General features: G+C 43.0%; 1 protein-coding gene across 1 annotated transcript in view; it reads left to right on the top strand.

Moving 5' to 3' along the window:
- The window catches only part of itga5 (integrin, alpha 5 (fibronectin receptor, alpha polypeptide)), a 33,979-nt gene extending 8,464 nt beyond the window's left edge, over window positions 1-25,515 (top strand). The window contains exons 2-30 of the mRNA XM_051424680.1: window positions 711-841; window positions 4,696-4,796; window positions 5,352-5,475; window positions 5,722-5,783; window positions 5,878-5,923; window positions 6,033-6,158; window positions 6,258-6,302; window positions 6,528-6,571; window positions 6,801-6,857; window positions 7,444-7,496; window positions 7,640-7,848; window positions 8,747-8,938; window positions 9,055-9,100; window positions 9,636-9,749; window positions 11,085-11,140; window positions 11,551-11,708; window positions 11,909-12,046; window positions 14,539-14,606; window positions 16,049-16,199; window positions 16,336-16,428; window positions 17,351-17,430; window positions 17,564-17,644; window positions 17,752-17,857; window positions 18,233-18,391; window positions 19,011-19,118; window positions 21,285-21,398; window positions 22,092-22,193; window positions 22,297-22,419; window positions 22,554-25,515. Coding sequence (XP_051280640.1) covers window positions 711-841; window positions 4,696-4,796; window positions 5,352-5,475; window positions 5,722-5,783; window positions 5,878-5,923; window positions 6,033-6,158; window positions 6,258-6,302; window positions 6,528-6,571; window positions 6,801-6,857; window positions 7,444-7,496; window positions 7,640-7,848; window positions 8,747-8,938; window positions 9,055-9,100; window positions 9,636-9,749; window positions 11,085-11,140; window positions 11,551-11,708; window positions 11,909-12,046; window positions 14,539-14,606; window positions 16,049-16,199; window positions 16,336-16,428; window positions 17,351-17,430; window positions 17,564-17,644; window positions 17,752-17,857; window positions 18,233-18,391; window positions 19,011-19,118; window positions 21,285-21,398; window positions 22,092-22,193; window positions 22,297-22,419; window positions 22,554-22,637 — 2,971 coding nt within the window. The 3' untranslated portion in view covers window positions 22,638-25,515. The remainder of the gene's footprint in view (window positions 1-710; window positions 842-4,695; window positions 4,797-5,351; window positions 5,476-5,721; window positions 5,784-5,877; window positions 5,924-6,032; window positions 6,159-6,257; window positions 6,303-6,527; window positions 6,572-6,800; window positions 6,858-7,443; window positions 7,497-7,639; window positions 7,849-8,746; window positions 8,939-9,054; window positions 9,101-9,635; window positions 9,750-11,084; window positions 11,141-11,550; window positions 11,709-11,908; window positions 12,047-14,538; window positions 14,607-16,048; window positions 16,200-16,335; window positions 16,429-17,350; window positions 17,431-17,563; window positions 17,645-17,751; window positions 17,858-18,232; window positions 18,392-19,010; window positions 19,119-21,284; window positions 21,399-22,091; window positions 22,194-22,296; window positions 22,420-22,553) is intronic.

Below are 25,515 nucleotides of genomic sequence, written 5' to 3'. Positions count from 1 at the left end.
ACTTAAGACACATCATCACTGAGATATTTATTCCCACATTATCATGCCCAAAACCGTTTTTTCTCCATTAAGGTATCATTACTCTCTGCCTTTTCGTCTTCTCTTTTATCTCTGAAGTCTTTCCTTTGTGTTATTAGTCCAGTGCTCACCTGTAACCTCACAAATTCTTTCTTCAGTTGAAGTGGTCGGCGGCCCTTCCTGTAGTTGTACAGTGTAGCTCCAAGGACATGGAAGTTTAGTGTCACAGCTGAAGAAACAAGAGTGTGACTCCACTTAGCCTGTCTGCTTTCTTGTTTTCCTATTGAATCTGCCCCACAGGGATACATGTGTGACCGTGTGAGTGTTTCTCCTTGTGTGTCTGACTGCATGAGTGGAGTGAATGTGCCTGTGAGCATCACATGTGCACATGTCATAGCAGCAGTTTCCCCTGGTTGTATGGGATTATGTTAAGCAGTGCTGCAACCTGTTAAAATGTTTTGCTTGAGTCAGAATACAGCTCGCTGAGCGGTAAAATGTGCATACTGCATCATGTTGAAAGCTGTCTGGTGGGAGGTCTGGAATGCAATTTTTAATTAAGGCCAGGCTAAGAGCTACAAACCTTTAGCGACGGTTTGCTAAAGAAATTCAGGTTTAAAAGGATCCTGTGGCTTGGTTGACTTGTAACATTGGATTTACAGTAAGTTGTGTCTCTTTCTGTCTCTCATTTGCAGTGCGAGTGTGGTGATAGGAGCTCCAAAGGCCAACACAAGGCAGGTTAACGTTAAAGAGGGAGGATCTGTCTTCTACTGTCCATGGGGCCTCAGCCAATCAGATTGTCACACCATCGAGTTTGATAATGAAGGTAAGAATTATTATAGATCTAAATTTTTTTTTATTCTCCTGATATTTGGTTGGAAGACATTCAACAAATAATTTTATAACTTTATTATTTTTAATTATGCAATTTATCTGTGACTTGGAGACGTTAAGAAGCTGGAGATGTTGTTTAATTCTTGGCTGAGGTTTGCTGCGTATATAAGCACTCTTGCAGCCATCAGAGCATTTCCTTTCGGCTCCTGTTGACAGCAGCAGGTCTGGATCAGGCGTCAGTGTTCCACTCCACTGAACTGTTTTTGGCTACGTTGGTTCCTTGACGTGGGATGATCCTTTTTTCCTGTTTGTGTCCTCTCTTTGGGGATGAAAAGGATAATGGGGTGCTGAAGAGTTTTTTGAAGGATACTCCTCCCTTCCTCTAAGTTGTGTTTGTGTTGTCTTGCCCCAGGAGCTATAGGGAGATAAGCAACCAATAAACAAATAGGTCAGACAAAGAAATGTCCTGTTTGTATGACAGTTGAAGCAGACATCACCGGTTCACACAAAAGGGCTCCAGTAGAGTCAGAAATAGGTAAAGTGGTTTGGGAGAACTCAAGGAAGTCCGTGAGGTTGTCTAATGAATGGATTCATGTTTCAATGTGTTGACAGAGTACCCTTCAGCCTACTTGGTACAATATAGCCATTGCGAGGGGAGGATAGGGACAATCAGTAAAAATGCTCTGAAAACATACACACACACACACACACACACACACACACACACACACACACACACACACACTAGCCATGAACTTTTTGGCTTCTTTTCTGAGAAATCAAAGCTTAGCATCACAGGCCAACTTAAATGCACTGTCCATAATGCACAATAGGGAGAAATATTCCACTGAGTGTTTCACAAGCCTGGTTTAACAACATTCTTTTATTGGACACCGCTGCTTGGTACCCTTTCTCAACTTTTTTTGCACTGTTTTTCTTGCAACATAAAATGTGTTGCAAGTCTACGGGTGCTGGCTGGACGCCACAGTGAATGATGTCATGTGCAAGCAGCGGGGCCTCACAGTGAAGGTTAGTCCCCTGGGTTTGTCAGAGAATGTCCTTCATATTTTTAAGGGGCTTTGAAGGAGCTGATTTGAGTGCCAGAGCTGGTTCAGACATCTGGATCATGGCGGAACCACCGAACACTCAATACATGGACATCTGCATGCAAATGTGGCCATGCCAAACAGCTGTAACGTGGATGACATTTATTGCTGCAATTCATTTACTGTAGATGTGACTGTTTTCTTCGCCAATCCTGACAGTAAAGGCTGGAGAGCAATAAAAAAGACATTCAGTGATGATGCTCACAGTCAGAATGTTTCTTTTTTTAAAACTTTCTGCACTATGAATTCTTGAGTGAAGGAGTGTTGATGCATCTTCCACTAGATTGTTGCACCATGCTATATTCCTATAACAAGTGGTGTCATAGGTCTCCTTGTCTCTTGGTGTGTTTGAGCTCTGACCCACAGGCCACAGACCCTCTTAATTAGCCTAACTAATTAGGTCAAAGTGGCCAGAGGCCTCCTCCCATCCACTTCCTCTTCCATTGAGATAAGAGCCTTTCTATAGATCTGAAAAGAGGAGAGGGTAATAAGGGCAGTTGGGAGAGTGTGAGAGGGGCACATAGAGGATGGAGGGAAGGGAGGGAGGGTAAGAAGGCCGGAGGGATTGAGGGGAAGGAGAAGGAAGAAGGAAAGAGGCAGAAACCAGAGCCCCGCTCCTCCGCTCTGTCCCCCTCTGTTATCCTGCTGTCGGTACTCCCACAGGGGCAGCTGATGTGATGAGTGAATTTGGCCATTTGTCTTCCACCCCACTGACACACACGAAAATACACAAACACAAACACACACACACACACACACACACACACACACACACACACACACACACACACACACACACTCAAAACGAGAGGCTCTAACCCCACTAATGGCGGCCCTCTCACACACAGTTCAAAGGCGAGAGTGAGTGTATGGATGCACTCCAGACCCCCACACTCCTCTGCTGGTCCCGGGAGAGCCTGAGCCGGGCACCATGTCACATCAGCACACTGCTCTAACTGGCCTCCCAGGGGGACTTCAGTCAGTTGTTGTTGTGGCCCTTTTCTGGGTTTCCCTCTATCACCCCTCTAAATCTCTTGTATTTTCATTGAAAGCATTTCACGTGACTCCAGCTGGCTCCCTTCAGTAGCCTCTCAGACAACAAACAGAACTTTTCATCATCCATTATAGTGACACAGAACTAATGCTACCATGTGAGAACTTTACTTAGCTACTTCAGGCGGTTACATTGATGTTCTTACTCTCTTTTACGTGGCCTGATAAACTGATCACGGTTAAGCTGTATGGATTACAAGAGGACTTTTCCAGTGCTACTTCTGGTTACCTTGGTAACATGACTCAAACCAACACAGTCACTATTCAGCTCCTACTTTTCCCCAGCAGCTTTGCATTGGCCTTATCCAAACAAAGACCCCTGAGTTATGAAAATATTAAAAAGGTGTATGCTTTAAGAAAAGGTACCATGTAGCTAAAGCAGATTAGTTAAAATAACAAGCTTATAAGAGGCAGTTTGAAGTGCTGGCGGCCTGTATGGCTAAAGCACTCCTTTTCACACATAGACTTCGGACCACTTAACACACTGGGGGCAGGGCTGGCTGCTGTAGGCCCATGATAAATAACTTTAGCAGAAAAACCCAGTGATGGAGATTAAGCAGAAATACAGCTGGGTTATTAAAAAACTATAATATCTCTGCTTACCATCTTGGGTGACGGGAAGCAACACTCTCTGAAAGCAAAGAAAGGGCTGTATAGACACAGAGACTTGGGTGAAATCGTGTAAGAAAAATGAATATGAAGATGTAGATAATACTTAAAATGAAAACAGAGAAAGAGAGACAGAAGTGTGTGCCTAAACAGAGATGACTGAGAGGTTGCTATGAGGAAGCCGGGCCAGAGTGTGTATGTTTTCCTTGGACCCCAGCCCCTTCGCTGTTTCCACAAAGACACGGAGGAGCTCCAGGCTGCCTAGTTGGCTGGGAAGAAAGAGTAGGAGCGGACAGGCATGGATAGAGAGGCCTGACACAAAACCTACTTTCTTCACATTCGCAAAGGTCATTAGGTGATGATCTCTTGCAGTGTCTATCAGCCCTCAGTCCCAAAGGGGTGTTGCTCTTACTCTTTTGCAGCACACCTGTGGTTTGACAAAGTTTACAGGGGAAATGAGTCTGCAAAACTTTAAAGGGTTAGGGTGGAGTGGTTCTTTAGAAATGCTTAGGTTGCTCATGACCTCACATTTGCACTTTCCCTATAGATGTCAGCTCATACTGAATTGCCATGAGCTACAGTGATGTGACTTCCTTGCCTAATCAATTTGTTTGCATTTCATTCTCCATTGCAGCAACACAGATGTAACATCTGTCTTCCAATAAAGTTGTGTTTAAACCTGACTCCCCAGACCATCTGCCATGTCACCTGCTGCTGTCAAAGCGTTGAAGTGGGAGATCAGCATTAGTGGACAGGTGGTCAAATAGAGCAAAGGGTCAACAAGGTTAAGCTAGGCCTGTTCAGTCCAAACCCGGCCAACTAAGAGAGAAGTACCATCTCTTTCTCTCACAGTTACAGAGAAGCAAATGCCATTCTTCTCAAATTTTCACCCTGATTGTCTTTGCATGAAAAATAGTGTAACTAGAGTCCTAAAACTTGCTCTCTGCCAATTGTCCAGATGTTTGCAAAGGCCTGCGAAGGGAAGGCAGAAGTAGGATACTCAAAATCCAACTGAAGGAATGCATGTTTTGTCATACTGCTATTACTCAGTCTTTTTTTCCTGTGTTTTCTTTTGCAGGGGATCGCACTGTCTTGCTAAACAACACAGAACATCAGGTTGATTTCAAGTCCCACCAATGGTTCGGAGCCACTGTGCGTTCTCACGGTGACACAATTCTGGTAAGTTGACCCTTTCAGAGATGATTTTGGGGGTGGGGCAGAGAAGCAATAGAGTTTTAGCTTTGTGCTACGCCACTGGTGTTCTCCACTGTTATGATTGGGGCTTTCAGTGAAGGCTGTTCTGGCCACATGGCTGTGAGAAACCTCCTACTTTGAGTGACGACTCACTCTGACGTCAGAAGGAATGTGTATGTTCTTTGTTAGAAATTTGTCTCCCAGATTACTGTCCATTAAGTTGTTGTCACTCAGGTTCAAATTTTCACCTCCAGTCTCGACACACTGTAAAGAAATGTTTTGTGCCCCCCCCTGTGACATCAAAGTTGAACCGCCTCTTGTTTGGTCTGATTGTAAGGGTTGTGACCTGGGTTGAGTTACGTGGTTACCCTGCTCCAGATGTACCACTGACCTCAGCCTGGGTCTCCTCCTGAGTTCACTGGGGTGTTGCTGCAACTGGAAAAACATCTCCTACCTAAATGCTCACCCCGTCACCATATCTCCTCCCTCCCCTTTTCCTTCCGCCAATCGCCATCTCTCTCCACCTCCTTTCTACCCTAGGCTTGCGCCCCTCTCTACTCCTGGCGGACTGAAAAGGACACCCCCCTTTCTGACGCTACAGGAACCTGCTACCTCTCAGCCCACAATTTCACCAAATTTGTGGAGTACGCTCCCTGCCGCACAGGTAACTGTCACCTCTCTTCAAATCTGACAGTAATGTTAGCATTGATCATCTATTTTTCATAAACATAGCTTATCTTCACATGACAGCTGCCCTTAATTGACAGATAGAGGCAACTGTATCCAGGATTTTCAATGAATATTATTTGTTGACCTTGTGCAATTCCCTTGAAACCAGAAGCTCTGCAATATTAAATAGCTACCACAACAAATAACTCATGATACACTACTCCACTCCTGTGTGTTTCAGAGATCAGTGATGCGGTGGGACAAGGTTACTGTCAGGGAGGTTTCAGCGCTGACTTCACAACGGTAATAACTATGTTCCTGTTAGTGAATCACAAGAAGTTTCTGGGGGTAATCTTATCCCTTTTCATTGTAGTAATTGAGAGGTTTTATCTTTCAGGATGGCAAAGTTGTATTGGGAGGGCCAGGCAGCTACTTCTGGCAAGGTATGTAGGGCATACCAATCAACTATGTGAAAATTATAATAACCAAGCCTCAAAATATCCATTTTTAATTTCTCTTTGGTTTGGTTCTATTTGGTTTTACTTACTTTAGGTCAGGTGATCTCTGCAGCTAAGGAGGACATTATCAAAGCATACTACCCAGGCTATTTTATACAGTCTGTGGAGAGCCAGATCCAGACCAGACAGGTCCAGGCTAAACATGATGACAGCTACCAAGGTAAGAGAATCTTTGTACTTTTTGATAACTGCATATTCACACATATATTGATTTGTTTGCCATGCAAGCTGTGGCTGATGTCTATACTCCTGCCTGCAGGTTACTCTGTTGCTGTTGGGGAATTCAGTGGTGATCAGGTGGAGGGTAAGTCAATAAGTCAATGTTAGATGAGGCATGTAGAAAGTAAAACACGTGGCCAGTCACATAGCAATGCAAATGTTACAGCTGAAGTGAACATAAACTGACGTCAGCTACATGATTATTGAGCTGGAAATGTCATCAATACTGGAATTCTGTTATGCCCTGCTGGGCTTGACCTGTATATTTTCCCTCCTAAATCTTTGCTTCGTCTTTCTGTGCACCTCTCAGATTTTGTGGCTGGTGTTCCAAAAGGACTCATGCTTTATGGTTCGGTAAGAAAGCTTAATCATCACTCTCATTTTGGCTTTCACTTTGGTGCTTTTAGAATGAGAGGCCTGGGCTTTAGACTTGGGACTGATATAGGAAAGTAAAAGAAAGAAAACAGCCTTGGTGATATTGTCACTGAGGGGATTATTTTTGCAGTAAATTCCATACCTAGAGAATGTGCTTATATTAGACCATATAAAACGCTGTTCACCATATGTGGCTGCTGTGTTGCAGGTGTCTATTCTGAACGGTACAGATCTGAAGACCATGATGAACTACACTGGCGAGCAGGTGAGTCAGAGAGCTCCTATCTGCCCTCTACAGAAAGCTTCTTGCTCCTCTGTGTTTTCATTGCTCAACTCCTCATGAGAACTCTTAATTTGTTGAGTCAGTGTAAGGAAAAAATTATTTCCTTTACAACGTTCTCTTTACTAGATTTTGGTCTCTTTCGTGGTTTGCTGTAAAGCTCAATTATTGAGGGGAACGTGCAGTGGCAATTTGTGCAAATGGTTCTGGGAATAGAAATGCACTGAGCTTGTTTAAACAGTGATGATTGGCTGAATAAATAAAATCACAAGTGAATTTGCTTACACTCAGGCAAGACTGCTTCTACAATGGCTGTGCTTTTAAAACTTTAAATTCAGAAAACGAGACTGACCTTGAACAGAAACGGCCCCAAACTGGGCCGAATCTGTAAAACCCATCAAGCCTTCATGTTTCCTTTGAGTCTTCCTTTTTTCTAGTAATGCAGAAAGCAAGTCTCTAGTAGCGTTTCTGTTTTGTATTATCTAACAACAAACCAAATATTGATGATGTTAATGTCTTCTGACAATGAGATTTTCATTGGCCAAAATCATGGAAACACTTTTATTTACAGATGGGATCATATTTTGGCTATGCAGTGGCAACGACTGACATCAACAGTGATGGGTGAGTAGTAGCCTTGTGTTTTTCTCACCCTCTTTGTCTTTTCCTGTCTCTGAACCTAGATTGGATGCCACCAACAATCCATTACAGGCGTCAATGTGTCTGAGCTTAAATGAGTTTGTGTGATTTTCCTGTCTTGTCTGCAGGATGGCTGACCTGCTTGTGGGAGCTCCCATGTTCATGGTCCGGGGCTCCGATGGCCGTCTGGAAGAGATGGGCAGGGTGTATGTTTACCTACAGCGTGGCCCCTTGAGCTTGGAGCTCCTCCTACCTCACCTGACAGGCACCCAGGTGTTTGGGAGATTTGGCAGCACTATTACACCATTGGGAGATCTGAACCAGGATGGTTTCAATGGTAAGAATGGGGATTGTACTAAAGAGACTGACATCTTATCTGCAGGAAAATTATGCTGAAATGGTATACAGACTAGTTTTAAGTATGGGGTGGCTCTGGCTCCAGTGGTGGTGCGTGTCGTCTAGATCACAAGGTTGGCGGTTTGATCTCCACCTCCGCCATCATGTCCTTGGCCTTCCAGCCACTGAGGACACACAAGCCAGTGCATTACTAATTGCCAGTTCCAACTCCGGATAAATAGGGAGGCTTGCATCAGGAGGGCATCCGGCGTAAAAAGCCCATTCCGAATCAAACATGCAGATCATTAGATCTCCATGCTGGCTTGGATTGGCCCAGTTTGCCTGCAAGATGGAAACAGATAATCTGCTGTGGCGAGCAGCCAAAAGAGGATGAAGATATAGAGGTCTATAGTCAAGTATAAAAACTCTAGGTAGTAGTAATCTCATTGCTTCAAGTTTTTTAAAGTGCAAATTAAGTAAAGGTGAGGGTAAACAAAGGTAAAGAAGACAGACAGACCTTTTTAGCTTCACTAGTGCTTTCACTTGGGTCCAGACTATGGCTGTATTGCCTTGATATTTTGCATTTCATTTCTTGGTCCCAAAAGGATAAAGCCTAATCACTTTAGTGATCACTTGACTTTTTCTCTTGCCCATGATTAATTTGCTAAAACCTTTGTTAATGACCAAATACCAGAAAAATTAAAGACATGATCAGCCTTAGCATTGCATTTCGCCCAAAGCATCACTCTAAGTATAGCCTCACAGAGCTGTAAGTCTTATTACTAAAAGGACTGTTTGGCCTTATAATATTAGGTACTTCTTCTGTTAACTTCTGCATTATTCACAGAGCTACTGTGGCTGCAGTCTAATATTTTCTCTTGACTTTTGACCTTTGGCAGATGTGGCTATCAGCTGTCCGTTTGGAGGGGAGGATCAGCAGGGACTGGTCTACATCTATAATGGATACTCAGAAGGACTCAGGGAAAAGCCATCTCAGGTTATCACTGGCCAGTGGGCTGCTGGGACTGTTCCTGCCAGCTTTGGATTTGCCCTCAGAGGTGCTAAGGACCTGGACATGAATGGGTACCCAGGTGAGTGAGGCTTGAAATAGGCAATGAACATCATTAGCTTTTTTTTATTATTTGTATTATTATTATTATTTATCTTTTTTTGTATTATTTCTAATTCTGTTTCTTTATTTCCTCAGATCTCATAGTTGGTGCCTTTGGTGTTGATAAGGCAGTTCTCTATAGGTATGTTGTTTTGAAATACATACTGTATTCAATTATACATATGTTTGTTTAAAGGAATTGTGAGACATTAAGGGGAAATATGCTTATTCACTTTCTTGCCGAGCACATCAATTCAATGCATACATAAAAATGTATGTATGCACATTAAATATGAAGCTAGAGCTAGCAGAAAGTTAGCTCAGCTTAGCATAAAGACTGGACACAGAGGGTAATAGCTAGCCTGGCTCTGTCCAAAGGTTAAAAAGTCCACTTACCAGCACCACCAAAGCTCACTGTAATTGACATGGAATACCCTTTTTTGTTATACAAAAACTGAAGTGTAAAAATGGTTTTAAAACTGCTGGTAGCCAGATTTCTTTTAACCTTTCAGAGTTGAGTTGAGTCTTTTATGATAAGCTAAGCTAACCCTATCCATAACAGATATGTGAGTGGTATTGATCTTCTCATATCTGAGCAAGCAAATATTGGCACATTTTCCTGTAATTAAATCTTTGATGATTGAGTCTTCAATCTACATCCTTTTTGTTGCCCACAGATCCCGCCCAATAGTTAACGCCAGTGCTACTCTGACAGTCTACCCCACCATGATCAACCCTGAAGAGAAGAACTGCATGATCACCAATGGAAACAACAGCATTCCTGTTTCCTGGTGAGTGTCCAGCGTGTCCAGGACACTCTTCCTGTGACTCAGGCTTCAGTATTGCTCTGTTGGTATTTTTTTGACCCATCTGCAAGAAGATGGGCTTCCCCATTTCCTCCGCATGCATAAACACTTGTATCCTGGCAGGAAGTTCTGATAAGATATATCCTTTCCATCAACAGTCACAGTATTAATTTGTAGCGAGAGTTGCTCTTATCTGACCTATTTTACAAATATCTTCATATCACACTGTTTCTGTTGAGGACCAAAGGACTAACATGCTGAATAGCAGCATTGTTAGCCATTTCTGGCCTCCTTCACATGTGCACAGTATTCAGTTCCAGAAAAGGGGAGAGGAAACAGACGACGGTTGCTCACTGCTCGACATGGTTGACACTGCGCTCACATGTCTGCTTTTCCCCCCTTTCCAGATCCTGATCCATAAAGGAAACTCTTGTATACACATGTGTCTTGATTACACTACGTTGCCAGGCGATGAGGAGTTTTTGGTGGGGGTGAAGGGAGAGCACAAGGGATAATGGGACGGAGAGTGGGAGGGGAGTGGCTGGAAGGTTTTTGCTGTTGCTTTGAATGAGATATTGTTTGGTGGTGGAACACAGCTGGGAAACATCAGGACACGTAGACTCCCGCGAGCGTGCGCACACAGTTCGTGCAGAAACAGGCAGACACAGGAGCATATACATGAAGTTATTACTACTCCTCGAAAGAAGTCCTTGTACCCTCTGTCTTTCTGTCTCATTTTTCACCTCTCTTCCCTTTCCTGTGTTTTTTCCAACTGACTCTCCCTTTTTCCTTTCTTACTTCTTTCAGTTCTTGCTCTGTGCCTCTTGTGTGGGTTTACTAGTAAAAGGATTGGGGGTTTTGGGGTTGCAGACTTTTGGACAGCAGCAGCATGTTGTGCGGCTGATGTCATGGGAGAGAGCTACAGGCTTATATAGACAGCCATTGACTGGTCAGCCCTGAAACCTGAGACGTTGCCCAATTTCACCCTTCTTAACTCTGCTATTCCTTTGTGTGCGGGGGGGCTGCCGGTGGAAACGGAGACACACGATTTATCAGCTTGGCTGGCGAAAGTGGTTGGATGCCAGTATGTCTCCAAACATTTGGCATTTTCTTCATATTATTCATTGTATTCCCATTACGCCTTGTGCCTTGTAATGTGAACCATGTAAGGAGCTGACACAAGAAAAGTAGGCCATGAGAGAAAGTGAGAGAACAAGTGAGGGCAAGTGAGGTGTCTTATGTGTACAGTATATTTGTACTGAATCTCTGCCATAAATGAACATTTCCTCATCATGTCCCTGTCCCATCTTTTCAAAACAGTGTCAACCTGAGTTTCTGCATATCTGCTGATGGGAAGCACCTACCAGGCATCCTAGGTGAGCCAATTTTCCACATCTGCACTTTATTACAAGTGAGGAAACTGTCAAATAGCTACCAGTGGTAATATTTTAAATCCATAACAGTCTGTAAGTTAAAGTATTTTGGCAGATGATGTAGCTTTTTGGATTTTGTTATGACAAAAAAGAGAGTGCAGTGGGCCAAATATCATCTATGATCCATCTTTAATGATCAGACCTCTTCTGTGCTCTGTCCCCTTGCCTATCAACCCCTAGTTATTATCTCAAATTGCTCTTTCCTTTATATACATGTGTTCCCTGTGCCATTAAGTTTAAGTTACATTGACTACATTGTGTGTGCTTCAGGGTATTTTTGGGGTCTCATTATGTGACTCAAGAACATTTATCATGCCATGAATGCTCATTTGTTCGTGTGTTACGTGTTCCAGATTTCCAGGTGGAGGTACAGCTCGATAGTCATAAGCACAAGCAGAAAGGTGCAGTGAAGAGGGCTTTGTTCTTGGATTCCCAGCAGCCCTTGTTACAGAGGAGTGTGACGGTGCGCCATGGGGAGCGTGTATGCAACCACACCAAGATCTACTTAAAGGTATCCCCTTTTTTCTCACTAATACAAAAACTGGCTGTGATTATTTGTCCTGTGACTTAAGTCTGTGTAATAGTCATAATCACAATTCACAAAACATGTGAATGAAAGCAGATTTTCTAAAAGAAATATGAAGCAGTAGCTCACTTTTTCTACAAACCGCATCTGACAAAAAACTTGGTATGTGTTTTTTTTTACTGCAGGATGAGAAAGACTTCAGGGATAAACTCTCCTCCATTTATGTTGCCTTGAACTTCAGTTTGGATCCAAAGGCAGCAGCTGACTCCCACGGCCTGCGGCCCATCCTCAACTATCAGTCAGCCAACGTAGTTGAGCAGAAGGTACTTTGACATGCACAGTTAACTAACCCTAGAGTGATCTACACGGCTTCTAACATCAATATACGGTTGAGCAGTGTTCCCTAATAATGTACATGTGGTTCTTTGACTTGCTTTGACTCATTCTTTCTGAACTGATGATAAGAATATCCGCCACATTGAGTAATCATTCCCTGTATCACTGGCCAGCTACTCACTGATGTTCTCTTGTCCCTGATGAAAGAGTGAGTCTGTTCTTTTTAATGTAAATTCTAAACTACTCTGCTGGGAAGAGGTCCAAGGTGTCTGGGAAGCTGTTTTCAAAATGAAAATGTGAGGCATATGTACAGTGGAGTGTTTCCCTGTCCCAGCAGGAATTGTTCTCATCCTGCTTGGCTGGGTCAGTACGTAGGTTACTCGTTCCAGAGCTGCAGACTCAGAAGTTGGTAGATATTTCAGGGCGGGGCACAGACAGGCTATTTACCCATCTGGTAGATATCTCTCGGCATTTCGCCAGTTTTCCTCTGGCAGTGAGTAGAGTTGGCTCAACATGTGGGCATCCTTTCAGCTGTGGCACAGCACGCACCATATGTGAGTTCAGCAACAGCCACTGGATTGGAGCGTTCGGGGAATGGCAATCAGCGTAGTTTTATCTCCCCCTCTTTCCCAATTTCTCTCTCTATCCTGGTGTGTTTCTGTCTTATTCCTGTTGGATCAGGACTGAACCCTGTCATTGATGTCCTCCCTAGATATCAAAGCAGTCGGGCCTCCAACAGATGTGGTCTATTGCTGAACCAAGACCTTGAGACAAGTCTGAGCTAAAATGTCAACCTTAAACCCGATAAAGCCCTTTTTTGCCAAACACCCAAAGAGGGCAAACCTGATCTATGCATATGTGTGTAAAAGAGGAGTGGGAGTAGTGAAAGCCTGCCAACATATTTCATTAATCTTGCTTTAGACTGTGTGAATGTAACAGTGTATAAACAGTGATGGGTGACTATTATACTGCAGCCTTGGCCTTGATCAGACATATGATGCCCTATTGATTTCCACATATGCTTAGAGAATGTGTGGCAGGCCATGTAACATTTTTTTGGCTCTGCCAAGTTCTTACTCTCTTCAAGCTGGAGTGAGAATGAGAGATGGTTGATGTGCTCGGCACAATCTCACTCTTTACTTTTAATATTTTCCACATGTTTCTATGAGGAGTTATGACATTATGATGGATCTATTAATTGCCATCATTCTTCAGATCTCGTACAAAGGCGTAGGTTTGTGCGAATCCAAAAAGGATTGCAGTTGTTGTCACATTTTTAGAACTTGAAGACATCTGAAATTGTGTATCAATGCCCTCATTGTTCTTAAAATAATAACATCTGACCAAATTATTGTGAATATGATTTATGGGCTCCACTCATTTTTCCAAGTTAGCGTTTTGATTTCACCCGATGATGCTTGCCCTCATTATGTCACATGCTGAGGTCAGTGTTGTTGTTTAACTACAGCGATGGGCCTACAGATGCCGTTCTCCTGCCCTACACAGACATAGAGACCAAGGTGCACATGTGGCCGAGTTAACATGGTGGTTACCATAGTGTCCATAATTAGAGCCCCCGAATGGTGTAATGACAAGGGGGGCGCTTGGCTCTCTCTAATCTCCTCCTCCATTTCTATTTATTATCCTCATCGTCACGAGCATCATCACACTGTCCTAGTCGCAGCGGGATGCAATTTAGCAATCCACAAGGCTTTCCCTGCCGCTGCCCTGCCACACGTTCAGCGGTCATCCACTTATCCACCAGTGTTTCTTTTCCTTTGTTGTCTCTCCCTCCACTGTAATCTTTGAACCCCCACTTCTGCTTTTCAGGTCAACAGAGATATCCTATGTCTCAGTAAGCTCTCTAGGCTGTAGGCCCTACCCTCTCCATATGATCGTATACTTCTGTGGTTCCCTGGGTGGTGTAGCGTGTGGTGAAAGCGTGGTTTGCCTCATAGTGCTGTGATGTGGGACGCTGGTGAGAGCTGGGAGCAGGCAGCTTTGTGCTCAGCTCCGCAGGAGTATGTCCTCTGGCACGGCCTCTGGGCCGCCGTTCATCATATCCTTCTCTTACGTTGTAAACAGAAAGCGTGTGTGTGAGTCGGGACAGCTGGTACAGGGGAGTGTGTCTGTGCCTGTCATGGCCTTACTTAGTCAGTCATCGTCCCTCTGAGCCACAACATTGTGTTTAACTGTCTGATGTGCAGTGATGATGTCTTGTAGATAAAGGAGACTGCAGTCCTTTATCTGCAGACTGCAGTGCAGGTGTGTGGTGGTCGGGAGGCATGGGTGGAAAGTATTAGTCATACCACATGTTGCATCTTGCTACACTCATCCTGTTGTCTCCCTCAAACAGATATTTGATTTATCTTGTGTGCATAATTATCTTCACATGTAAAATAGTCGGAACTCACTGTATGATCATCATGGTCTGCAGCCCCTATTAAAACTTTTATCACCCCCTATGTGTATCTTTTAGGCTCAGATTCTTTTGGACTGTGGAGAGGACAACATCTGTGTTCCTGACTTGAAGCTGGTAGTCCAAGGGTGAGTCTGTTCATTTCCTTATATATTTCGAAAAATCCCACAGCATATGACTTTCAGGAAATATACTAGAATGCGATGGATAATACATGGTAAACTGAGAACAAGGTCACAGACGCTGAACTCTTCACCTCCACTCTGCAAATGGGACATTGGATTTGAGTGTCAAAGCATAAATACAGCTGTTTTTGTTGTTCCACTGCTTTGTTTAGTTTAACATACCAAAGAGGGACTGTTAATAGCCACAGTGTTGTAGAAGGGGTTCATCATCCTCTGAAAACAGGAAGCAGTTCCGCTTTACAGGTGCTATGACAAAGAGTTAAGGGGAAGACACAGGAGAGATGAAAGGGATCTGTTGGGTCTGGGAGCTGTGTGCCAGAGTCCTAGCCTTGCCTGCTTCTGAAGCCGTCAGGAGCACCCTGCCTGCCACACTTTGATTCAAGAAATCTGTTAGCATTTTTCTCAAAAATAACAGCCTCCCTGATACTCCCTTCTCTGCTCTGTCATTTTGATTTCACATTCCTATATTTATCTACCATCTGCCTCCATTTTTTCTTGAATGTATGGCTGATCCATCACATATGGAACAACCTGCTGTGTGTTTTGTGCTGCGCTACATCCAAGTGCAACTCCAGAAATTGAGCTGTAGAAAGTGTGATTAGTGCAATTAGAATAATAGCTTGATGTTTTTGTCTGGTCTGTGATAAATCAATGAAGCCTAATAGCAGTTAGAGGGGTTGACGGGATGGACATGATTTAGTGGAATTTCAGAAAAAAGAATGTCCATCATTCCTGCAGTGTTGTTTCTTCTATTGCACTGCCAAAGCACATAACCTGTTAGACCAAGGGTCCCTCAGGGAAGCTTTAAGGTTTTGTGGAGTTTTCTAATTTTGAGCTTTTGTTTGATTTAAAAAGTGCAGTGCCAGTTAGAATCAGAGTACGGTTGACTCGTAGGCCGGCAGAGGATCAGCTTCAGAAATCTTCTCTCTCTTGCTCTCCTGCACTGCTTTATGAGAGCGGGCTGTAATTAAAAGCGTCTGTGTGGCCCTCCATATGGAATTTCTCATTGTTCTTAGCTGTGCAGAGAGGTGGAGGGAGTGAGAGAAAGCAAGGAAGGGGGAGGTGTTTTACAGTCCTACCGCTGTTATACAGCATGTATGACTTTATTGCCCCATCGGAAAAGTTTTTATTTAATGGGACAGGGTCGTTGGGAGATAAATCTAATTGATGTTTTTCTGCAGCCGGGCACTAAAGAAAATAGATATGCCAAGCCTGTTTCATTAAAGCAACAGCAATTGATTGCCCACTCTTCTGCCAGCAAGCACAAATAAAGAATGTCATTGTTTACTCTTAACATATTTATTTGTCTAAGGAGTGCTGACACCATTTAACCTGACCATTGACCCTATTAGTAATCATTTTTTCCCCTTTGGTTGGGTCCTCAGGAACAGGAAGGAAGTCTACCTGGGTGATGACAACTCGCTAACCTTGACTTTCAACGCCAGGAATGAGGGTGAGGGAGGGGCGTACGAGGCAGAGCTGTATGTGGTGCTACCCCCTGAAGCTGACTACAGCGGTATTGCCCGCAATAATGAGGTGACTAGAAATGCAAGACACAGTGAAAACCCACAACTTCCAGCAACTTATAAACCCCTTGGGACAGGTTGTTGGTCTTGTTCTTGATGCTTGTTCTTTGCTGTGGTTTGAAGCAATCTGTCCTCTTGTTTCTCAGAGCCTGACCCAGCTGACCTGCAGCTATGACACAGAGAACCAGACTCGATACCTCAGCTGTGATCTGGGCAACCCGATGAAGTCTGGTACCAGTGTAAGGACACTGCTATCTTTTGGAAGTTTTTGTCCCTTTAGCTCCATGCCTAATGAGTTTAAGGGTTGCAGGTTAACAACACTGTATCTGAGGTGCATTCATTAGTGGTAAACAGTTGACACAACATCATGATTTCCTGCTCTTTGTTGGAAAAAGTTGTATCTCATCCCTTGATTATGTGAGAACAGCACAGGAAAAGTCGGTGTGTGTTAGGAAATGTTGTGACAGGAAGTACAGACTCCCATCTGTGCCCTCCGCTCCCTGCTGGGTAGAGTTCCCCTTTTTTATGACAGAGTCACAAGCTGGCATGCTTTTAATAGGTCTGTAGAGGAAGACCGTCAACTACATGTTAACTGTGAGAGATCTTCTCTATTTTAACTGTTTGCTGTCGTAGAATCTGCTCACTCGTTCTCTCTGAAGATCTCAGACTGTAGCATTATTGATCTGATGTCAATGAGAGATAGCTCATAAAAAGGTAGACGCAGAGAGATTTAATGTACCAGTTTGTGTGGAAAACAAATGGATCTGACATTATAAAAAATGAAAGGGCAAAGAAAGAACTCTTCCACATGGACCTGCCCACCTATAATATATCTGCCTGCTGTGCAGACAAGGAGTTCACAGACTGACACACCCAAGAACATCACATATCTATCAGAGGATGGGAATGAATAGAGAAGAAAGGGGAGGAGTGGCTGCCTGAGTGTCTGTTACACTACCATAAATAGAGTATAAAAGCTCACACAGAAATTCTATAGATTTAGTTACCCCTTTCCTCTCTGTAAATTCTTAGGCAATAATGGAAATGTTTTTTTTACATAAAGATGATGATGATGATGATGATGATGATGATGATGATGATGATGATGATATGATGATGGATGAATAATAATAATAATTTGTTGGATCTTCCTCTCTGCAGCTGTGGGCAGGCCTGCGCTTCACAGTGCCACGACTGAAGGATGCGCACAAAACTGTTCAGTTTGAGCTGCAGATCCGGAGGTACAACTTGAACATACAACAGAGTCACTAACAGTTTATAGAATATGTGTTGATTCTGTTTCTTTAGTGCTCCACAGCTCTTGAATTAGGTCAGCTAATCAGAATCTTTTTCTTCTTCTTTCTGCTTCCACAGTAAAAATGAGAATAATTCCCACAGTGAGGTTGTACCTTACAAGCTGGAGGTGGTTGTTCAGGCTGATGTCATTCTACAGGGGTAAGTTGAGTCTTAGGATACCCTTATTTGAACTTTGGGAATTCCATTAACTCTCTGGTGCCTCCTGACCTGACACATGTTCTCACATCCCCACTTCTCTTTTGAAGTGTGTCTCGACCAGATAAGGTCTTCTTCCCACCGGCTAACTGGAGAGTGACCAAAAGCTATGGGGTGGAGCAGGATGTCGGGCCTGCAGTGGAACACATCTATGAGGTAATCAGCCATGTTCTTAGCTGTGCAGACTCATTGGGGCTGAGCAGATTGGGTTGGAGAGTAGATCCTACTGTTCATAAGGCAAGTTGACTTCAGAGGCCAGCAATGAAGGAAAATCAAGGGGAAAAAAAACTCCAGGTCACGCAGTGTGATTTATTCTCTGGCTGTGCCAATACACTTTTACTTGGGTGAGATTTAACAGCGCTCTACTTTAGGTGACCTATTTGTAGATTAAGAAAATATGTCAAATATGAAAGTTTCAGCATGGGAAAAAATCACAACCTCCAAGCTGCAAGTAAGAGATGAAACGATAAAACTGCTCTTGAAGTTTAATACTTCACATACTTACTTTCCTATTTCATTTCCTTTTTCCAGCTGGTGAACAACGGGCCCAGTAGGATCAGCCACACCCTGCTTGAACTGCGCTGCCCCCTCAGTGTTCAGGGTCACACTCTCCTTTACCCCCTGGAGTTCTCCACAGAAGGCCCCATCAACTGCACCTCTGACAAACACATGAACCACCTACACCTCAAAGTAAGTGTCTCGCATGCAGATGCACACCTCTCAGGGTCAAATGAGGATAAATCAGACAGTTAACATCTTCCACCGATTCCCACTCAGTGTATGATTAACAGTTGGGTCGTCCCTGCTGGTTGGCCCACACCCACCTCCTCCTCCCAGCTTCTCAGCCCCACCCAGGACACTTACCCCACCACCACTTTGAAGTTCCAGCTCTTCCCTATGCTCCACACAGCTTGATGAACCACCTCATCCTGCAACGCACTCACTCATCTTCAACATCCAGCGACGCGCCCTCTTATACCAACTTGTAGCTTTGGGATTTTGTGGCAGTTGTTTGTGTTTACATTGGCGGCTTGACAGATGTTGAGCAGGGTTGTGAGTGGTGATCAGTCTTAGCTGTGATCTAATGTTTTTTTTTCCCTCGGGTGAATTGCTAAGTACGGTGTATTTCCACGGGAATCCATGTGGAGTAGAGCTCACATGCTTCTGATTAATGAGAAAAAACCTCAGGGTCATGCTAACATTAGGTCTTATATTGACAGAAAGGGTGGTGTGCTCTTCTCCCTGGTGAGGTCAGGGTCTGTGTTGTCCTAATGGGTGGTGTGTGTGTTTGTGTTCTCTCCTCCTTTAGCTCCAGCGCACATCCACGGAACCACCTATCCTGGCACTGAAGGCACATGAGCACCATGTCGAGAGGAGGGACGTCCACAAGAATCAGCTCGCCCATTTGACTAACCTGGTAAGATGCTTTAAAGGGAATTGTGAAGTGTTATTAAGACAACATGTTTTATGCATGGATGTACATATCAGGCCAAAAGGTGAAGTCTAATGTAATATGTGTCTTGAAAGTGAGGGAATGAGGAGCTTGAGTTTACAGTTAAGGGTAAATGTGGTTATGTAGTTAAAAACACAGTTAAAGTGTGCAGTTCTGGGTTTATTTTGGTGACGGGTCCTGATCTTATACGAGGCTCCTGGGATCGGATAATTAGGTTATGGTGTCGTTAAAAGGGAGGGGTCAGAGGGCACAGGCTTGTCCTGTTGTGGTGATTAACATTAAAGAGCCTTTAGTAGTGGTGGAGGGGTGGAGAGGCTGAAAAGACATGGGAGACGGGAGGCTTTTTGTCAGTGATGCACTGGTTACTTCACAGGCTGCTCTCTAATTTTCGGCTCTGGGTGTTGTGAGGCCCAAAGTCCCCACACACTGGCCCTATTGATCCACCCAGCTGCAGGTAGCTTCTCTCTCAGCCTCGGTCTGTGGATACCTGCCTCCACCAAAGAGGTCTTTGTCTGAGCGCCTGTCGCTCCTAACCATGCTCGTTTATCAAGCATGTCCAATGACATGTTAGCATGAACAACCCCATTCTCCTGTTTCCCCAGTGTCTGCACTTTTGTTTTTCACGCTCAGCAGGGCAGATATCTCTGGTCAAAGTGTCTCTTGATCAAAGTTTGTTAGTGTTTAGTAATGCTTGGACAAAGCTGTCAGCCTAGGTCATAGTGTGATAATTTAAAGTGACCTTAGTCTTAAAAGAGCTGAGATATGCATAAAGGACAAAGGACTGGCTTTTATTTCACTAATATTCAAAAGGGTATTTCGTTATTAGTTTGAAATGTCTGTACTAGTAGTACTCTCATTGTGTTGTAGTAATAGTTATATTGGAATATGGATTGTTGTGTAAGCACAGCTGTTTTATTTGGTTCCACTTTCTAATACGCTACCCGTACCAAAAGGGGTTGTAACCTAATTGTTTTTCGTCTTTTTAGAGGAAGGGAGGTCCCCTTCTCTGCAGAGAATCTCGACCAAAATCCATTTAACAACAATTTATGTTGTTTATATGTGTAACTGTACACTTTTAACTAAGAATTATTTAGTTTGACCAATACTACAGTACCTAGTTGGATTAAATTTGCAGAGTTGAAAAATCCTCAAATTTGAGATGCTGGGACTACAGTTGTTTGTCATTTTTGCTTGATACATCAATTATCAGAATTTTTGCAGATTAATTTTCTGTTGATTAACTAGATGATTAATTGACTAATTGCTTCAACCTATGCTGGCCCTGTGCGTACGGCAGCTGTGTAGTGCGTCCAGATTGTTATTTTATGCAGCTGTGGGAACAACCTCCACGCCCCCCCAAACTCCAGATCTTGACCACATAATCCCACCAGGGAGGATATGTGGGACTGTGGGCACTTTTGGCACTGGTCCATGTTCATGTCATTTCCACGAACCTTTTTTGGCCCTGGTGCCCTGGGGCATCGAGGAGGTCTACCAAGAGGAAGTGGACTGATATGCTCCCTGTCTGTCTGAATACCCTCATTAAGTCTGTCTAAGACTGAGCCTAAAGGAACTAGGCGGATACTCTCTTCTCCTCCTGTGTTTGCCCTACTCGGTATAATAAGTAAACTAATGCTCTCCCGCAGGAAACCCGCCGAAACCTCTCAGTCTGGTTGGTGGTCTAGCTACAGCACCAGCTCTAAAACACTGTGTGTGCATGTTTTAAAATGTTAAACATACCAAGCTGCATAATGGGGATCTAATTAAGATTGTGTATTCTACAGTCTTGAGAAAAATGGGTTGGTTTTAGTGGTGGGGCAATAATTTGGAGAGTGGTGCATGCTGCATTTTTATAGTCTCATGACATTCCTTCAATCTAATTTGAAGCAGGCGTGGAATAGAGATCATAACATTGGGCTCTTTGTTATATTTATTTGACCTGTGGCATTAACATGGCTGTTATTTGTCCTTTCCATATCTGTTCTGCCAGTTTTCACTTTTGCCTGTATGACTTTCACCTGCATTTAAATCATGTTGGTTAAGTTTTGTGGAAATTATCTTAGTCTATGCACCAGAATTACTTCAATAAAACTATAGCATGTAATTAACATTGTCTGTTTTTTTTTGTAGTCCTGTTCTAATGTGGAGTGCTGGACGCTCCAGTGCAACGTGGGTCTGCTGGAGAAGGGGACTACTGCTATCCTAAAAGTGCGCTCCCGTGTCTGGGCTGAGACCTTCATTGAGGTTTGTCGGAGATGACCCTTCCCTTACAAATTCAAACTAGACATGTATTGTATATTGTACATGAACACATGTTCCCACCAGATGACATAGGCATTGCAGAGGAAAAGGCTGTGCACTATAGATTAGTCTTTTCCCACCGGTGCCTGTGTATTTTCTCATGTCAGGCTTTGGCAGGAAGTAAGAAAGCCATTTTTTATTAATGCATCAAAAAAAGAAAAGATGGAGAGTTAAAACCTCAAATGTGCACCTGGCAAAGACGCATAGCTGCAGTAGTCAGTCTCACATATTTATTTGTGTTGACTAGGCATCAGCATTGGTTTTGGATCAGTTCTTATGGCTGCCAGTATGCACAGTCTCACATATTTGCCTCAACACATGGGACAACAGTTGCTAACTGAGAATCTAGGTTGAAGACTGGGTGTGCAGAATGCAGTTTCTACAAGTTTACATTTTTTTTGTCTGCCTGCCATGTCTGAGCTACACACTATTTACCACCCCCTGCATGCTGTAACACAAGGCATATGTGTGAATGCATTGAAAATTCATTATCTGGTGTCACAGCTGCTCATAAGAAAGGAATGCTGAAGGGATTTTCTTTGGAAGAAGCACCAAGCACACAGTCTTTGTCGCCACCTAGTGTATAACTGCTGGATTGCATGCATTTTGAATCTTGTATTGTTTCTTTTCTTTCAGAGCGCTTACAAGCAATATGTGCTGGAGTGCCTGGCCAGATACAGTGTGGAGAAGATGCCTTATGCCATCCTACCTAGACATGCTCCCAGTGGACACAAAAAGGTATTTTTTTAAATTCCGTAGTCTGTTCATCCTAGAGGACTTACTTCAGACACATGTATCATCTTAATTTTAAACCGACAAACCTTTGTGTTTTTGTCCTCAGGTGGTGACCCCAGTGGTGTGGAACAAGCCAGATATCGAAAACTCAGTTCCTCTGTGGATCATCATCTTGGCAATTCTGGCTGGTTTACTGCTTCTGGCTCTACTCATCTACGTCCTATACAAAGTGAGTGCTGCTGTGAAACAAGGATTTAAAAGTTCTTGTTATATACTAAATGTTATGTCAACGAAATTGCGATTAACCTGACTAAGTCTGTGCTTATTTCTAATTTATGCTTTTCTAACAATGTCTTCCTGTAGTTCGGCTTCTTCAAGCGATCTCTACCTTACGGCACTGCCATGGAGAAAGCACAACTCAAACCACAGGCTGCCTCTGAGGCCTAGGTGACAGCAGAAGGTATCACAACCACAGTACCTGGCCATATGATTGCAATGGAGAAACACGATGGAACATGTAGAGTGGATGGAAAGAGAGACTACTGGAACTCCACTGTGCTGCACTAGATGAAGACAAAAATCCAAAGATCTCCAAACCAAATGAATGTTTTTCTTTTTCTTTTTTAATTTATGTCTTGTTTGTTGGCAGATTGGGGTTATTACCAAATAGAACTTTTTTCTCAATTCCTCAAGGCTATCATGAGACTGAACAACAAGAAAGTGACTGCAAAAGAAGTGCAGGCTACCGTCAGCCTGCAGTTGCAGTGAGATGCCTTTTGGGTTTTATTTTTGTGGATTCTTGTGATTGAGAGTCCTGTGTTACCCCTTTAACTGCCTTATTTTGGTGCTAATGATCTGATATGTTCACTGCCTCTGACAGGATATGGCTACATGTAGCGTGTGGCAGCCAGGAGCTGTGAATTACGCTGCTTGATGAGGCCTGAAAGTGTTCTTCTGGTATCTCCTGAATACATGGTTTTATTGACAGAAGATCAGTAAACAGGTTTCAGGTGGAAACATTGACCTTGCTATAGCAAAAGCAATATTACCTGCATAGATGTTGAAACCTATTCCATTTAATAGCTCGGCTTTTATCACAAAATTGTTCTCACACAAAAGTTTTACATAAATTAGGCCCTGACCTGGGCTTAAATTATGTTCCCCTGATTCTTACCTAATGCGTGCTGGGATAGGCTAATCCAGCACCTTGCGTCCCTGAATAGGATAAGCGGGCATAGAAAAGGCATGGATGGATGTTCCTCAACTGTTCATGAAAATGATCTCTCTCTGCCTCAGGTTGGTGGACAGCGCTGGGTTGAGTTGTTTTTGCACTCAAAGGAAATCTACTGATATAATTCCAAAGACACCTATGACTGACTGACTGACCTTCCTTTGAGTTCTGATTTTGACTCCTACTGATCACTTTGTTTAAATCCTGTTTGTTCATGTTCAGAGTTACCAATGCTGGCATCGTCATTGTTACGTAGTCGACTGGGATGCGACTGGAACCACCACAGACCTGTGAAACCTCACATTAGGCTTGGAGCAGTGTGGTGCTTCTGTCGAAAAAGTGGTCTTCTCCTAAAGAATATTTTGCAGTCTTGCACTCCTGCTCGGTTTGGGTTGGGCTCATACAGCATGCAGACCATGTGCAAGCAAATGACGCTTAGGGGAAACCACAGAGTTAATGGCCATGGCGTAATGATGTCTTGAACCAAAGACGGGACAATCAGCAATGTTGTAGCCCTGTCAGACAGTTTTAATCTGAGAGCAGGCAGGATCATCACTCTTTGTGTGTGAAGGATCCATTTTCAGCTCACAGTGTGTGTTACTGTGAGATACTGTATTTTTGATTGTCTTTTGAGTAAAAGCTGCCCATGTGGTTAGAAAGAGAAGGGGCTGAAGTCATCCCACTACCAAAAGGCTACAGGGACTGAACATTAAAATGCTTTGTGTTGGTTTCTTTTATTTGTCATGTATATAGATTGTATGTGCCTTAAATGTAAATACTTAATGTCTGTGCGTTAGAGTTAGGGCTGAGTGTGCTTGTATGTATGTATGTGTGACTTTGTGCATACGTGCATTTGTATGAATGGTATATTTATGAATGTTTGTTTTGTGTATGAAGTGGTTATTACCTTTCCTACTGCTTAGTCCTGTTAATCCCTTTCACCTCTGTACCTTAAGAACATTGAGGTTAAGCCATTCTGCATTACTATTAATCATGGTAGCATTAATACAATCAGTATTCAGGTTAAGTTGTTTAACTGCATAGCAGCGATTTAAAATGCTTACAACCTCAGTGGAAATAAAAACAAATGTCCGTAAGGCAGCCGTCCGGATGTTAGCGTCCTACGGGATGTCTTGTACCTCTACCAAAGGGATAACAGCTAGGCACTGGGAACTAAATGTTGTTTGGAAGTGCAATATTTATATTCACTCTTTTATTACAGTGCTTTCTTTTGTTTTATGTTTCATTTGTGACTGAGTTGTGATAACCCAGGACTTTTTTTGTGTCACAGTATGTGATATACACATACACTAAATCTGTTTGTGAGGTTCAGGCTTTTCACTTTCACTTGCTTTCTCACTAAGTGTGAAACCTATTTTTTTTATTTTTATTTTTTACATTTTTCCACTTCAAGATATACTCACCACTTCATTGCTGGACCACTTTTTTCTGATCTTGCTGAGTTTTATACCACAGACTGACACAGAAACTCAAACACAAGAAAATATCTGAGTTGAACTTGGGTATGTTGACATAGTTTGATAATTTATGTGCTCTGCTGTTGCACCTGTCCAAACACCCAACATTATACTCACCATATGTTTTAGATTCAGCCTCATCACACACTGTTCATATGGCCCCTCTTATTGGATAGTGATTTACTATTTGTCAAATGGTCCACAAAACCCCCATTTGGTAATTGATTTAAAATGTTTAACATTGTCTGTATGAAAATTCTTTACGGAACATGTCAACCCATTATTTATAATGACAGGAGATCATTTTTCTACTTCCTCCATGGTTACATCAGGAGAAGGCACTGGGTTTTCTTTTCTTTTCATTTTTAAAAAAAACATGTTTTAGCCCATTTTCACTCTCCGGGACTTCCAAAAAAGAAGTTGTACATATTTATGACAAGGAGAGTATTTTTGAATTGAAAGGATAATTGATTTGTTGTGAATTTTTCTCACCCCATATTGGGGAGAACATTTTTGTCAGGGGGAAGGATGGGGGGGTCTTTGGAGGTCTTTTTTTTTTTTTTTTTTTTACCTGTTATGGTTTGTACTTTAAATAAAATATTTCCCTTTTTACAAA

The sequence above is a fragment of the Dicentrarchus labrax genome, unplaced genomic scaffold (assembly GCF_905237075.1).
Source record: "Dicentrarchus labrax unplaced genomic scaffold, dlabrax2021, whole genome shotgun sequence".
NCBI classification, from domain to species: Eukaryota; Metazoa; Chordata; class Actinopteri; family Moronidae; genus Dicentrarchus; species Dicentrarchus labrax.
The sequence above is the reverse complement of the archived record's forward strand: the minus strand, read 5'-3'. Positions and strand labels throughout refer to the sequence as shown.